This window comes from Lepidochelys kempii, chromosome 5 (genome assembly GCF_965140265.1).
Source record: "Lepidochelys kempii isolate rLepKem1 chromosome 5, rLepKem1.hap2, whole genome shotgun sequence".
Lineage (NCBI taxonomy): Eukaryota > Metazoa > Chordata > Testudines > Cheloniidae > Lepidochelys > Lepidochelys kempii.
The window spans coordinates 52,722,664-52,738,557 of record NC_133260.1 but is presented as its reverse complement, the minus strand read 5'-3'; the positions used below and the strand labels follow the sequence as shown (position 1 = coordinate 52,738,557).

The following is a 15,894-nucleotide window of genomic DNA, read 5'->3' as shown; positions in this document are numbered from 1 at the left end:
AGGTATAGTGGGAAGAATGTACTGAAAAAAAAAGTCACCAGTGCAGCTACCCATGTGGCATGTGCCTGGGCTTACCCCCTCAAGGACAGATCTGAAATCAAAGACAATGTGCCATGCTTTTTCCAAATCATCCTGGGTCTTCTTTACAATGATAAATGAAAGAGGAAAAACCATGTTGTACAATGGGGACTGTTGTGTATAAAAGAAACTGAATGTCGATTTCTCAGTCCACATGACAACCCCATTTCTTTGTAACGCTTGGATGAAACAGAAAAAATCAGGTCTGTAAAGGAACGTTGACTGAACAGAAGGGTGGTGGGGGTCCATTCTGTTGGACTAACTTCATACTTAGCTAGCATAACTTGAGACTGGTGAGGTGTGGCCTCATATGAGTAACTGCATTAATAAATTATACAAGTTGAACTTCCTTTGTCTATAATTATATTCCATGAGTTAATTTATCTAATGCTGTCACATGGACAGAAAGACCGTACTCACAGTAACGCTCCAGGGCAGTGTTTTGTGGAACTTGTAATCTTATGAACAATGATTATCTCAGGTCAATAGTATAGAATAGTCATGACTGGAAGGGGTATTATCAACAAGTCTGCTATGCCTGGAAAACAGAAAGTGTTAGTCTCCTAGAAATATCTAGGAAACTGTGCAAATACATTTTACTCCAAATCATTTTGTTACTTCTATTTTCTGACAGGTGGCCAAAAACTAGTCCAATAAATAAGACTTGAAAGTGAAAAAGAGTATCTGTTGGTTCTTTATCAAGGAATCCTCCACACTAAGCCTAGGAAGAATATTTTAAAACAAGCACTCCAACTATATACATTAAATCCTACTCTGCATTCTGTGTCATATTTTACTGGCCCTGTATCTTAAAAATTGGATTTCTTGGGGGCAAGGACTTGTTTATTCTGTACATTTGACCCATAGGTCAATGCTGGGTAACATCTGTGATGCTACAGAAAGATAACCATGAGCTAGATCCTCCAATAGGGCCATGCAGCAGTCAGTGCACCTAGTGCATATGTGTGCATACTTGTGCATGCAAGTATATGGAACTGTGTATTTTTTGTGTTCCTCCCCTGCCTGATTCCGAGGACAGTGGAAGATAATTCAACCCTCAGGGCAAGGAGAGCAGTCTTCTATAATTTGCATTGGGACTAGCAGCCATTCCAGTGTTCCAGGATTGCCAAAGCAAAATTTGCTCTGGCCATGCCTCATCCTATGCTGGGATGGAGGAAGAAGCAGTTGGTGCAAAGTTGGCTAGACTGACCAGCTGGGAATCTTCAGCTGGTTGTTTGAGCCTGTCATAAATATAAAGGGAAGGGTAAACCCCTTTGAAATCCCTCCTGGCCAGGGGAAAGCTCCTCTCACCTGTAAAGGGTTAAGAAGCTAAAGGTAACCTCGCTGGCACCTGACCAAAATGACCAATGAGGAGACAAGATACTTTCAAAAGCTGGGAGGAGGGAGAGAAACAAAGGGTCTGTGTCTGTCTATATGCTGGTTTCTGCCGGGGATAGACCAGGAATGGAGTCTTAGAACTTTTAGTAAGTAATCTAGCTAGGTATGTGTTAGATTATGATTTCTTTAAATGGCTGAGAAAAGAATTGTGCTGAATAGAATAACTATTTCTGTCTGTGTATCTTTTTTGTAACTTAAGGTTTTGCCTAGAGGGGTTCTCTATGTTTTTGAATCTAATTACCCTGTAAGATATCTACCATCCTGATTTTACAGGGGGGATTTCTTTATTTCTATTTACTTCTATTTTTATTAAAAGTCTTCTTGTAAGAAAACTGAATGCTTTTTCATTGTTCTCAGATCCAAGGGTTTGGGTCTGTGGTCACCTATGCAAATTGGTGAGGCTTTTTATCCAACATTTCCCAGGAAAGAAGGGGTGCAAGTGTTGGGAGGATTGTTCATTGTTCTTAAGATCCAAGGGTCTGGGTCTGTAGTCACCTAGGCAAATTGGTGAGGCTTTTTACCAAACCTTGTCCAGGAAGTGGGGTGCAAGGTTTTGGGAAGTATTTTGGGGGGAAAGACGCGTCCAAACAGCTCTTCCCCAGTAACCAGTATTAGTTTGGTGGTGGTAGCGGCCAGTCCAAGGACAACGGGTGGAATACTTTGTACCTTGGGGAAGTTTTGACCTAAGCTGGTAAAGATAAGCTTAGGAGGTTTTTCATGCAGGTCCCCACATCTGTACCCTAGAGTTCAGAGTGGGGGAGGAACCTTGACAGAGCCCCTTTGCTTCACTGAAGCAGCACAAAGGGCATGAAGCAGGGCTGGGCATCTGGGCTTCTAAACACAGATTTAAAATCATATTATTTTCCTGTAATTTGTTTCTCCTCGTGTATAAAGAGAAATAATTCTTCTTTCAATGTGTGAAATAGGATACAGATATTGTTTACAATAAAACATACATAACCAAATGTTTTGAAAAGAAGGCAATCTGACTGCTGTCATGAGAAGTCAACAAAGAACTACATTTTACAAGTCATGGAGGGAACAAAGGTATCACAGATTATTAGAATCCAGTATAGGATAAATAATGTGTTTTAGTATCATTTACTATAAATTCCAAATGGCCTGGCAAAACAATTTTACTTTGTCAATAGCATTTTAAGGATTGTATTATGTTTTACATCACACACATGATGGAACTAAATTAAAAACATGATGATAAAACTTCTGAGACCACAGATTTTTAAATCCCATAAATTTTACATTTGCAGTTTTGATCCAACATATTCTAATATTTGACTCCCCATGTAAGTGTCATCTTCATTGAACATGTAAAGGCAAAATCTGTAATTCTTATCTACTGAGAAACTGTACAAAATAAATGCAGAACACTTGGAACAAAACATGATTCAGAAGGAATCAAAACTGACTGTCACACTAAAGTTATTTCTAACCTGTTTTTTTGCTGATCTTGGCGCCCTATTATGCAATCTCTACTTTCTCAAAACTCCATTGATATGAGTGGGAGTTTAGCTTAAGTAAGGATTGCAGGATCAGGCCTTTACTCCTGAATAATGACTAGCTCAACCAGAAATGCTAATTTACTACAACAGTACCTTCCCTTGGAGACAAAACCCTTTAGAAGTAGTGAAGAAGGAAGAAGTGGCATGCTCACATGATTGTACTGAGGCACCCTGAATTGTAGAATTGTATAATTTTAACCAATACATAGACTATTAGTACTATTCATCTACAGTTCTGACCCATTCATTCAATTAAGCAATACGTATACAATACATTCTCCAATACACCCTGAGGTATCTGATGATCAGAGTTTTGGCAATTAAGTGTCCCTATCCTCTCCAGGTAACATACTAACCCTAAAATGGAATCAAGCCCACGTTCACATATATAACTGCATCACTGTGGAACGTCTGCAGACTGATAGCATACTTCTCTAGATACACAGTGGTGCTGTCTGATACCTTTCAGAGTAGAATTAAATCCACTGTTTCAATCCCATGCCAGAAAACTCAGCCTTTTATAGGTGTTCTGATACAATCTCAGTAAAGACCAAACCCAGAGAAAAAAGGAGGGAGAATCTGAGGTAGGAAATGAGCAAGTGAATCCTAAAGAGTCAGCGTTGTTACATGGAATGGAGCTTGTGTCCGGGTGGAATGTGAGGTGTCACTAACTGCAGCCAGCTCTTAGTTGTTCCGCGGTCATCAAGCATGTTGCTGCCAGGGGGGAAGAGCCCCGAATGGCAAGCCTTACTGAGCTCTGCTGACTGTCAGGGAACTGGGTAGTTTGTGTCAGGTCTGTCGCAGACAAGGCTGCCATCGCTTTACAATTCTCAAATACCTGTGCTTCAACTTGGGGCCCTGAAGTGGAGACATTGAACAAGGAATTAGAAGCAGTGGAGGAGGCAAAATAAAAATCACTGCAGGGCAAGTACATTAGATCACACCATTAAATGCGCACTGGAGGAGTTAAGCCAAGAAGCTCTGATATTGCTGAAACAGCAGTCCCAGTACACAGAGCATCAACACTGTGACTTTCAATGGAGATCCTTCCTGGCTATTAAGAAGGGTGTTGGCAGAGTGCCAGAGGGACCTCAGCTCAGCTCTCCTGTGCAAAGCAAAATGGCAATGACACAGGGAGTGACTGTGTGTAAATTGTCAGATGGAAAATCCTAGGCACTCCTGAGTTGAAAGGTCAGAAGTAAAAGCTGAAATGCTTACAAACTAGAATCTGATTTTATATGAGACTAAAAAAATGCCATTCCCCTCTTACCTTTAGATTTAATCTGCTTTTGTATTCTGTTCAGACACTAGTTTTGCATAACTCAGAGGTAGATTTAGCCCCACAACTGGGCCTACAATACTCAGCCATGATGTAATGTAGTTTATATTCCTAAAAAACAAAGAAAACATGCATGTATTACAAAAATCTTTACTGATGTTCAGATTTGTGCCTAAAAGTCACCTTATACCAGACAACTTTCTTTAATATGAAGTTACTAATGCACTTTACACACTTTGAGTCTATTTTAACTTACGGGATTTAAGTGAAAACACAGAGTTTTACTACACACAGATTGGGGATGACAATTTCTTGACTGTTCTGACCTTGCAAGTGTAGACAATTGATTTACATATATTAAACATCTTATTATCGCCTCACAAACTGCACTGGTATTCCTCACCTGTTCTCTCTTCGTGAATTAGCCAATACAGGAGCCATGAATTCATTAGTCCGGCAGGGATGAAGGACAAAGAATGGTTGACCAAGTAATGGGTGCTCCTGAAAGAATCCATCAGTTGGCTTTATTATCAAAATGGCTTTAGGAAAAGATACAACATGCTATTTGAACCAAAAAAAAAAAAAAAAAAGGGCCAATTCCTTCATAGCGTAATTCAACAGCTCACTTCAGTGAAGTTACACAAAATGTAATTTGACTCCTGTTTTTAAGAACAGTAAAGGCATTTAAGCAATCAATATTCGAGTGTACAGTTTCTAATTCTGAAATAGAAATAAGTGTACCGTGTAGGTTATGCTATCATTTTAATTATGATGCAAAGATTTTCAAAAGCAGCTCAGGTTACTTGTAACAGCAGCGAAAAAGTTAACAGCAGAAAGCAAGTGGGCAAAGTTGCCATTTAAAAGTGTGTTCTGACACAACGTAATGCCTACCCCAGCAGAGGAGCCTCCACTGAATAGCTCCTTGACAATCTTAGGCCAGCTCTATACTACAAACGTATGTTGACATAACTACATCGCTCAGGGGTCTGAAAAATCCACACCCCTGAGCAACCTAGTAATACAAACCTAATGCCTGGTGTAGACAGTGCTATGTCGACGGGAGCACTTCTCTGTCAACATAGCTACCGCCTCTCATGAGGGTGGATTGATTATCCCGACAGGAGGCTCTTTCCTGTTGGCATAGTAGCATCTTTACTAAAGTGCTACAACAGCGCAGCTGCGCTGCTGTATGTGTAGACAAGCCCTCTGATCCTGATCCTTGGGTCTTGCCAAGTTGAAGGGCAAAGATGGTTTTATCTGGGGATCAGACTGGGAGTGGGGGGTCTCAGGGCTAACTTCCTCCAATTGGTAACCGGCCCTGAGCTCTTGTCCATATGAACAGAGGTTATTTTCCAGTCCATACAAACAGAGAACTGCAGTTTTCTTCACAAAAAACACAGCCTATTAACAAACCAAAAACATGTTTAGTGACAGTTAACTATGTGGCAGGACATACTTCATCCACCACAAGTATTAAAAGCATGGAATCATAGAATATCAGGGTTGGAAGAGACCTCAGGAGGTCATCTAGTCCAACCCCCTGCTCAAAGCAGGACCAACCCCAACTAAATCATCCCAGCCAGGGCTTTGTCAAGCTGGGTCTTAAAAACTTCTAAGGATGGAAATTCCACCACCTTCTTAGGTAACCCATTCCAATGCTTCACCACCCTGCTAGTGAAATATTTTTTTCCAAATATCCAACCTAGACCTCCCCCACTGCAACTTGAGACCATCGCTTCTTGTTCTGTCATCTGCCACCACTGGAAACAGCTTTGTTCCATCCTCTTTGGAACTCCTGTTCATGTAGTTGAAGGCTGCTATCAAATCCCGCCTCATGAATTAAGAAGTGAAGGGGAAGGTTCTGTGTGTTCCATTCCACCTTGATATCACTTACAACACTGTTGATAACAGTCCAATGTTTCATAAGGCTTTCACAGTCATCACACAAGCAATACACGCCCCGACTCACTCAAACTGGCACTCTAATGCAAAACTTTAACAATGACCTCATCTGTAATTGTATCAACAGATTAGCACATCTGACTCTCACACTGGGGAAATTAATTTGCTTTAACATTGTTAAGGTACCACTGCATCAAAACAAACAGAATCCTACTTCATCTCCGCACTCAGCAAGGGACGTAAGCATCTAGTATGTCACAGACAGGAGCAATCTGAAAGTGATTCCAGAAAAGTAAAATATCGAAATAGGAACACCCAAAACAGGAACAGGTACCCTGTTTTTTTACACAATACCTGTACTTAGTTTAGATGCTACTGAGCCAGATCTTTAGGGCCAAGAACCTTGTACTGCAACTCAGTGGGGCGAAGAACAGGGGATGTGAGCATGTATATAAAGCGAGCAAAAAGTTCATCTTTGTACTCTCCCAGTCCAAGCTTGTCTCTGTGCAGGGCTTGAAACTGTAGCTGGGGATTGGCGTGATGGAGGCATCCTGGCTGTAGGCTCTTAAATGCACTCTGTACCGGCAACAGGGAAAAGTGGCAGTACAGAAGCCACAATACTGGTTTTACACTACTTGGGGAGGCCCCTACTCCATGCGGCTAGATACACCAGCTCTGGGGCCAGATTTCAGCAGTGGTTTGGCTGTATTTTATTGAAAGATCTACGTCTTTGCCTACACTCACCAGCAAAATGCTCATAGACTTAGTCTCCCTGCAGTGTAATGGAAAAACTCCTATTTCCTCCATTCCCCAGCCTATATCAGGGACAAATCCTGGTCCTACTGAAATCAGGGGATGTTCTTCCATTGCCTTTATTGAGATCAGGATTTGCCCCACAGCATTTTAAATATTCATATAATAACTGAGGGCCCTCTGACAGTGGCAGGACACTTTGTTCTAGTGCTAAAAACATGCAGATTGGGGTAGCCAGCATTTTCTTTAACGTAACATTCAGAGGCTGAAAATATTTTCAGACCTCTTTGTTTTACCTCTTCAGTGCAAAAAGTTAATTCATGCAAGACTGCTACCATCTGCTGTCAGTAATAGTGAACTGATGCCGTTCTGCACTGAGAAACAAGTGCCTGTGTGAATTAAGTATCTCTGCCATTCAGCTGCTAGTCTGAATCAGTCTGTCTCTAAAAGACAGAGTTCAGGAAAGTGGTATTCCTTGGAGGTATTAAAAAGATATTTAATGCTGTTTACATACTATTAAACCCCTCTCGCACAAAAAAAAATAATTGCACAGCAAATAAGCAATTAGTCCCAGCACCCTTAAATGTAACGAATAGTGCAAAGAGATATGTTCACCTCCCAAATTAACAAAGATGATTCATTTAGTTCTTGATTTTGCTTGCTTATACAGGGCACAAAAATAATTTCACTAGCTGAATATTCACCTTTTCACCTCAGTGTCTTGCAGTCCATATTTGGCTTGATACTGCACTGAGCTGGGCAAAACACCCTTAAGCTGAGTCAGGAATGCAGACCTATTGTTTTATGTAACATCGTATTAATTCATTGTTCTACATCTTTTCTCTTCAAGTACCTCCTTGCTTTGTAACTTAATGATGCCTGGAGCCTGAAACATTTCCCAGATACCTCTGAGCCAGATGTACATATGAAAGAGCTGGGTGCATCTGCACCCAGCAGGAGGAACATTCCTGTCCCACCCGGCTGATAAGACTGCAGCAGGGATTTTTACAAGCCTACTACTGTCCTTCCTTAGTCCCTCCAACTTTCATATAAGGCTCTACATCGTGGGTGTCTGATAACTGCCATCCTTCTATCTGCTGGAATGGAATGGAGCACTTTACCTCTTCTTCCTGTCCTGGCTGCTGGGAAACAAGAGTGCCAACACAAAAGCAAGTGGGTTGTTACAATAGTTTGTAGCTGCTCTTCCCTCATGTTGATCATTGAGCTTTTAATTGAATATCTCTGAATTTCTCCATAGGTGGGTTTAATCATGTATTGTTTTTAATATTCTCTTTCTGGCATGCAAACAGCTTGCCACTCCATTACTGCAAAGGCCATCATTGCTGGGAATGAGGAAAGACACACTGAAAAAGACAGTGTCACTTTGGTCCATATTTAGAAGGGTGTCGTCACAAGCTAATCTCTGTGAATTATTTGTTCAGCTCTAATCCAGGAAATTGGAGTACATTACAGATATTTACTTTAAAGACCTTCTTTACCAGCGAGAGTAGGAGGGAATCCCATCAAGCAAATGGCTGTGTCTAAAGTCGGAAATTTAAATGTATTCACTATTGTGCAAGGATGTACTCAGTCCTAAATAAGAAACATCAGATAACATGAATGCTGTGCTGCTTGGAAATGTTCAAAACCTGAAGGTCAAGGATATGTGTCATATTGAATGTACTGCATGTTTTCGTGTAAAAGCCACAGAAGCACAGGAAATCACAACACATCATTAGCCAAGGTCCACCAAGCACCATACCACAAAAGCCTCCAGAAAGGTCAGGCTGAGGCAAGGAAAAAGGCTGCTGAGGGATCAGTGAGAGAAAGTGAAGCGGCCTGTTGAAGCTGGGACGTCTGTCTAAATCCTGAATTCCAAGTTCTGTACACAATCATGTCCCCATTCTTGTGTTAGCCAGTTGTTATCATGCTTAATGTAAATTCAAGGTTAAATCACTGAATTTGCACCTCTGAGAAAGAAGTGATGGACAGTTGCCAATACATATGTAAGCATTATCATAGGAATGAATAGCACCTGTGGAACACCTTGCCAGAGGATATTGTGAAGACCAAGACTATAACAGGGTTCAAAAAAGAACTAGATAAGTTTATGGAGGATAGGTCCATCAGTGGTTATTAGCCAGGATGGACAGGGATGGTGTCAACTAGCCTCTGTTCACCAGAAGCTGGGAATGGGCGACAGGATGGATCACTTGATTACCTGTTCTGTTCATTCCTCTGGGGCACCTGGCATTGGCCACTGTCAGAAGACTGGATACTGGGCTAGATGGACCTTTGGTCTGATCCAGTATGGCCATTCTTATGGCATAGGAAATTGATAATGGGAGATAGAACCTTTTATTGCCAAGCCACCAGTTCAAATCCGCCCCAGGTTGGTAGGAGCTGAAAAAGATCATTGTATGATGGCCTTTATGAAATTAACTGCCAGGTTTTATATAATCAAAACTGGCATTAATTAGTGCCTTTGTTGATAGTTATAGCAGAGGAGCCAACGACTGAATCAGCCATGGAGAATGAATTAACTTCTTGACCCTAGAGGTGGTCCCTCCAGGTCAGTGTTGAAGCACATTGGCAGGGCAGCATGGGACTCTTGCACTACTGCTGTCTGTGGTGCACCGATTACTTCTGGGGAATTCTGCGCTACTGCGTGTGCGCATATTTAATAAGCCCCGCAGATTTCTAATTCTTTGTGAAGAAAAAGCTTCTGCCAAAATGTTGCTGCAGTTCCACCTCTTGCCCACCAGTGGGTGCTGTGGCAATAGAACAAAGTTGCAGCTCCCCGCAGTGAGGGAGAGAGCTGCCTTTGCAGTGCTTGTCAGACCAGGTCAGGAGACGGGCTGTTGGGTGTAGGGGGTAGGGGGTCAGACAAGGACTCATAAGGGCTAGTGCGGGAGGACAGACTGGGGCAGGGGCTGAATGGGAGTGGAGGCACAGAGACACCTGGGGACAGGGGAGTGGCTGGGCGAGGGCACAGAGACACATGGGGACAGGGGCAGATGTGCCTGACTGAATGGGAGAGGCAGAGTCTGTATGGGGGAAGCTCCCTAACAATCCCTCCCTGCCTCCCCCCCAAAAAACCTGTTCCTTACTCTTCCCACCCACACCCAACAGCCCTCCCAGTTCATACCCAGGCTCCTTCCCAGCAATTTACTTCCCTCTCCCTCAGCTCCTCCATTACCCCTGACTCCCCCAAGTCTTTGCACTGCTTCTGAGGGGTGTGGGAAATACGGTTCTGTGTTGTAGTTTAAATGAATTATTACTTGGAGTTCTGTATTAATATGCTTAGTAAGGAATCTATTTGTCAAAAAACATTGCCTGAATCTTTTTTGTTGTATTGTTACAGACATACTTGCTGACAGGTATTTTGAAAAAAAATAACCAAAAATAATTGAAACTGGTGTGATTATATTGCGTTATTTTGACAAATAAAATATGCAAACTTTCGCAGAATTTTAAAATATTGTGCGCAGAATTTTTACTTTTGTTGCAGAATTCCACCAGGAATAATCCATTCTGTGGATTAAAAATGGGCTTTAGTCTCTAGCACAGTCAATCCAGAATCCTTCAGAAGCACTACAAAAATGTTCTGAGCGAGAGTGAACAAGAGCCGCCTGAGAGTGCATTTCATACATATATTTATTATCTGCTGCACCTATGTGATAGAATGGTGATATGCCATATGCAGTGAAGTGGATGGTGAACTATATCCTAAGGAAGCAATACTATACATTAACTCAGTAGTTCTCAACCGGGGTACATGTATCCTTGGGGATACACAGATGTCTTCTAGATATTTGCCTACTTTTACAACAGGCTACATGAAAAGCACTAGTGAAGTCAACACAAACTAAAATTTCATACAGACAATGACTTGTTTATACTGCCCTATATCCTATATCAGTGTTTTTCAATCGGGGGGCCAGGGGGGCAGAAGCGGTCACCATTTATTTTATAATTATATGGTAAAAACAAGAAAGCACTTTTTCAGTAATAGTGTGCTGTGACACTTGTATTTTTATGTTTGATTTTGTAAACCAGTAGTTTTTAAGTGAGGTGCAACTTGGAGTACGGAAGAAAATCTAGCCTCCTGAAAGGGATACAGTAGTTTGGTAAGGTTAAGGACCACTGCTTTAGCTGGTCAGAGCTGTGTATCAGACAGACGAAAAACATGAGTCACATTGGGATTTTCAAGCGCAAACCTAATTTAAATGGGAAGGAGGGAATCTACTTATTTTTAGCTAGAAATTAATCTTGTTGCAATGTAACTCATGTAGTGGTAAATTTGCAGAGTAATGTGCAGGAGGTACAAATCGATTCCCACAATTGCTATCTGCAGTTGTACAGAATGGAATCTTACATTTATGGGTTGCACACAACTCTTCTGGACAGTAATGGAATGCCAGACAGTGAGTCAGTTTATTTGAAATCTGCTGCATTATTTTCCTCTATATAACCCCACACAGACTCATAATACAATCTGTTCAGTAGCATAAGTTGGAATCCATCATATCTGCATATCTCTTCTCTGAGTCTTCCCCAACTTTCATGGGAAATTGAATTTTTGCAAGCAGCAGCTCCTGTGAATTTTTCAGCTCAAACTGTTGTTTAATTTACGTTCTTTGGAAAGAGCTCTTTATTAGGTGACATCAAGAAAGATTTTTAAGGATGGTCCGAATCCATTTATGCAGCTGTTACCTCAGCTTCTGGCATGGAACATGCAGAGAAGGCTGATGGGCAAAAGATGTGACACAGGAGAAGAGGGTTTTTTTGGTATGGTATTTGAAACTAAACTCAGTTTTTCTTAGTTACAGCAAAAAGAAATGCAAACCATAAGCTACTTGAGTAGGGCCGGCCCTAGATCAAATGGTGCCCATGCGAGGAGCATCTTTGGCTTGTGCTGCCCCCCCAAAGTTTGTTAAACTTTTTAATACCTTACTTTTTATTTCATTTGTAGCCCATTTCATGACTTTTATGCATTATTTGTATGCACGATAGATCCAAAGACTGGTCAATGGCATTTTCAAATGATAAAATAGCAAGCAATGTAAATCTCTCGGCAACCATCGTCAATCAAAGATATGTTTTAATGAACTGCGTTTACCACTCGTGACTGTGACCAGGAGTGTAAACAGAATCCTCAAAGCTACCCACACATTAGGAAAAGTGTCCTTCAGCTCTGCATTGTGAATTAATTGGAGAACTTGAAATGGAGAGTACTTCACATGTGGCAAAATATGACAGATGTTGTCCAATTGGACATAAATGTCTTTATCACTAACATTTGAACATTCCCAATGTGTCAGCGTCCGGTGAAGGTCCATGCAATTGTTCAAGAGTTTTGCTGTCTGGCAGCAGCTTACTAAGGCCATACAAAAAAAACCCAGGTCTTTTGTCCAAACCTTTCTTCCATGCAGGTTAATGAAAAATGAATCCACATATGGAATACCAAAACATTTTACTTCAAACATTCTATTTTCTTTTTCGTCACTAAAAACAAAAACAGCACCCTGCACCCTCCCCCCACAAGCCAGGCACCCCAGGTGGTCCCCTGCCCCTAAATCCTACCCTTTACTTGAGGGGCTCAAACATTATAATTAATGACCACCATTTTTCATCAATGTGTCAGGGCTTTATTTGCTCTCTTTTATCACTCCCCTGTCAACAGTTACTAATTAAACTGTAAAAAGAAAAGGAGTACTTGTGGCACCTTAGAGACTAACCAATTTATTTATGCTCAAATAAATTGGTTAGTCTCTAAGGTGCCACAAGTACTCCTTTTCTTTTTGCGAATACAGACTAACACGGCTGTTACTCTGAAACCTGTAATTAAACTGTAACATCCATCACAAGGTTGCAAAGAGTTAAAATATAAATATAAAACTTTGCTCCTTTTCTATCATCCACAGCTTAACAGCCTGCTATGTACTGAAATGCCAGGGATCAATCTGAACAGTGACAAAAACTTGAGTATTTCCAAAGCACGAGTATAATTAAACGCAAAACTTCCATCCAGTTGGGTTATATCATTTTCTCTGGCTGCACATATTGAGATGCAGCCTCAGAGCTGGCCCTAGAAATAAGCAGACTAAGCAATTGCTTAGGGTCCCAAGCAGCTCAAGGGGGCCCCCTGTTCACTTTTTCAGTCTGTGTGTGGGGGCAGTCCCCAAAATATTCCTGCTTAGGGCCCCAATGGGCTAGCCCTGCCTCTGTGCAGCCCAAAATAATTTAGGGAATTAACAATCAACATCACTCCAGGCAATGGCTAATTAGCTGTAGGCAGCTAGTCTTGCTCCTGCAGCCAGCAGGTATTTCGTTGTCTGGACATCTCCTGTAACAGCGCCATTTATTTTCTCTGTCATAACTGGAGCACCTCCAATAGTAATGGCTTCTATTTTCTCCAGTGCTACATTAAACTGCCTTGGAACATCCATCATAACATTTATGGCCTCTCTATTTATATCACAGTGCAAGGGATTCATGTCCAAAACAGCTTCTGCCACATCCAGTTTCCATGATGTTGCTTTGATAAAAATCATTCACGGAGGGATGTCAAGCCTTTTATAAAGGGCGCTACTACTGAGTGCTGTAGCAGGCACTGTTTGTGCTGGAACATTTTTCCAACACTACCTGCAAACTCAAGTCAGTCTTCTGTCCAGCAGAAGAAGGTAGAAATAATAAAACTTTTTTTCCACATAATCTTTTCCATTTGGGGCAACAGAAACATTGTTGCATTAAATTAAGATACGCAGCTTCCTCACTTAACATCTATAGAGAGTTATGGTCATATCGTGCCATCAGTTTTAAACGGTACTTGCCAATTAAATTAATGCCCATCTTTAACTCCTACATCCCAAGCTTATGCTTACACAAGTATTTTATGTTACTAAGTTTATTGTCACTAGAATCTTTATTTTATTTTTTTATAATTTAAGTTTATGGAATGATCCAATCTCTCTCCCTCTCTGCTGTACTGGTCAGCCTTACCAATATTACAGAGCTGATAAAAAGAAAAGGAGGACTTGTGGCACCTTAGAGACTAACCAATTTATTTGAGCATGAGCTTTCGTGAGCTACAGCTCACTTCATCGGATGCATACCGTGGAAACTGCAGAAGACATTATATACACAGAGACCATGAAACAATACCTCCTCCCACCCCACTCTCCTGCTGGTAATAGCTTATCTAAAGTGATCATCAAGTTGGGCCATTTCCAGCACAAATCCAGATTTTCTCACCCTCCACCCCCGCCCCCACACACACACAAACTCACTCTCCTGCTGGTAATAGTCCATCCAAAGTGACCACTCTCCTCACAATGTGTATGAAAATCAAGGTGGGCCATTTCCAGCACAAATCCAGGTTTTCTTACAGGGAAAGATTAAGAATGAGCTCTCAAAAATGGATACTCTCATAAAAAAACAACCTTCCACACAAACTTTCTCTTGGCTGGATTTTACTAAAACTAGACAAGTCATTTACAATGCACACTTTGCTTCTCTACAAAAGAAAAAGGACACTAAACTTTCTAAACTACTACATGCTACAAGGGGCCACAGCAATGGTTCCCTCAACCCACCCAGCAATATTGTTAACCTATCCAACTATACTCTCAGCCCAGCAGAAGCAGCTGTCTTATCTCGGGGCCTCTCCTTCTGCCCCTCCACCCCCACGAACATGATACAGTTCTGTGGTGACCTAGAATCCTATTTTCGACATCTCCAACTCAAGGAATATTTCCAAAATACCTCTGAACAACATACTAATCCACAGAGGCCTCCCTACCAACATTACAAAAAGAAGGATTCTAGGTGGACTCCTCCTGAAGGTCGAAACAGCAGACTGGACTTCTACATAGACTGCTTCCGCCGACGTGCACGGGCTGAAATTGTGGAAAAGCAGCATCACTTGCCTCATAACCTCAGCCATGCGGAACACAATGCCATCCACAGCCTCAGAAACAACTCTGACATCATAATCAAAAAGGCTGACAAAGGAGGTGCTGTTGTCATCATGAATAGGTCAGAATATGAACAAGAGGCTGCTCGGCAGCTCTCCAACACCACTTTCTACAAGCCATTACCCTATGATCCCACTGAGAGTTACCAAAAGCAACTACAGCATTTGCTCAAGAAACTTCCTGAAAAAGCACAAGATCAAATCCGCACAGACACACCCCTGGAACCCCAACCTGGGATATTCTATCTACTACCCAAGATCCATAAACCTGGAAATCCTGGGCGCCCCATCATCTCAGGCATTGGCACCCTGACAGCAGGATTGTCTGGCTATGTAGACTCCCTCCTCAGGCCCTACGCTACCAGCACTCCCAGCTACCTTCGAGACACCACTGACTTCCTGAGGAAACTACAATCCATCGGTGATCTTCCTGATAACACCATCTTGGCCACTATGGATGTAGAAGCCCCCTACACCAACATTCCACACAAAGATGGACTACAAGCCGTCAAGAACACTATCCCCGATAATGTCACGGCTAACCTGGTGGCTGAACTTTGTGACTTTGTCCTTACCCATAACTATTTTACATTTGGGGACAATGTATACCTTCAGATCAGCGGCACTGCTATGGGTACCCGCATGGCCCCACAGTATGCCAACATTTTTATGGCTGACTTAGAACAGCGCTTCCTCAGCTCTCATCCCCTAACGCCCCTACTCTACTTGCGCTATATTGATGACATCTTCATCATCTGGACCCATGGAAAAGAAGCCCTTGAGGAATTCCACCATGATTTCAACAATTTCCATCCCACCATCAACCTCAGCCTGGTCCAGTCCACACAAGAGATCCACTTCCTGGACACTACAGTGCTAATAAACAATGGTCACATAAACACCACCCTATACCGGAAACCTACTGACCGCTATTCCTACCTACATGCCTCCAGCTTTCACCCTGACCACACCACACGATCCATCGT

The 15,894-nt window shown here is 41.9% G+C and overlaps 1 protein-coding gene across 4 annotated transcripts in view; it reads right to left on the bottom strand.

Annotated features, from left to right (window-relative positions):
• Positions 1–1,818: 1,818 nt before the first annotated feature.
• ATG10 (autophagy related 10) overlaps positions 1,819–15,894 on the bottom strand; it is a 143,577-nt gene continuing 129,501 nt past the window's right edge. For 2 of the 4 annotated variants that reach the window (XM_073344398.1, XM_073344397.1), the window contains exons 8-10: positions 4,679–4,776; positions 4,267–4,386; positions 1,820–3,854 (exon numbers count right to left, since the gene is read on the bottom strand). In XM_073344398.1, coding sequence (XP_073200499.1) covers positions 4,275–4,386; positions 4,679–4,776 — 210 coding nt within the window. In that variant the 3' untranslated portion in view covers positions 1,820–3,854; positions 4,267–4,274. Of the gene's footprint in view, positions 3,855–4,266; positions 4,387–4,678; positions 4,777–15,894 lie in introns of all 4 variants that reach the window. The other 2 variants (XM_073344399.1, XM_073344400.1) reach the window with 2 other exon arrangements.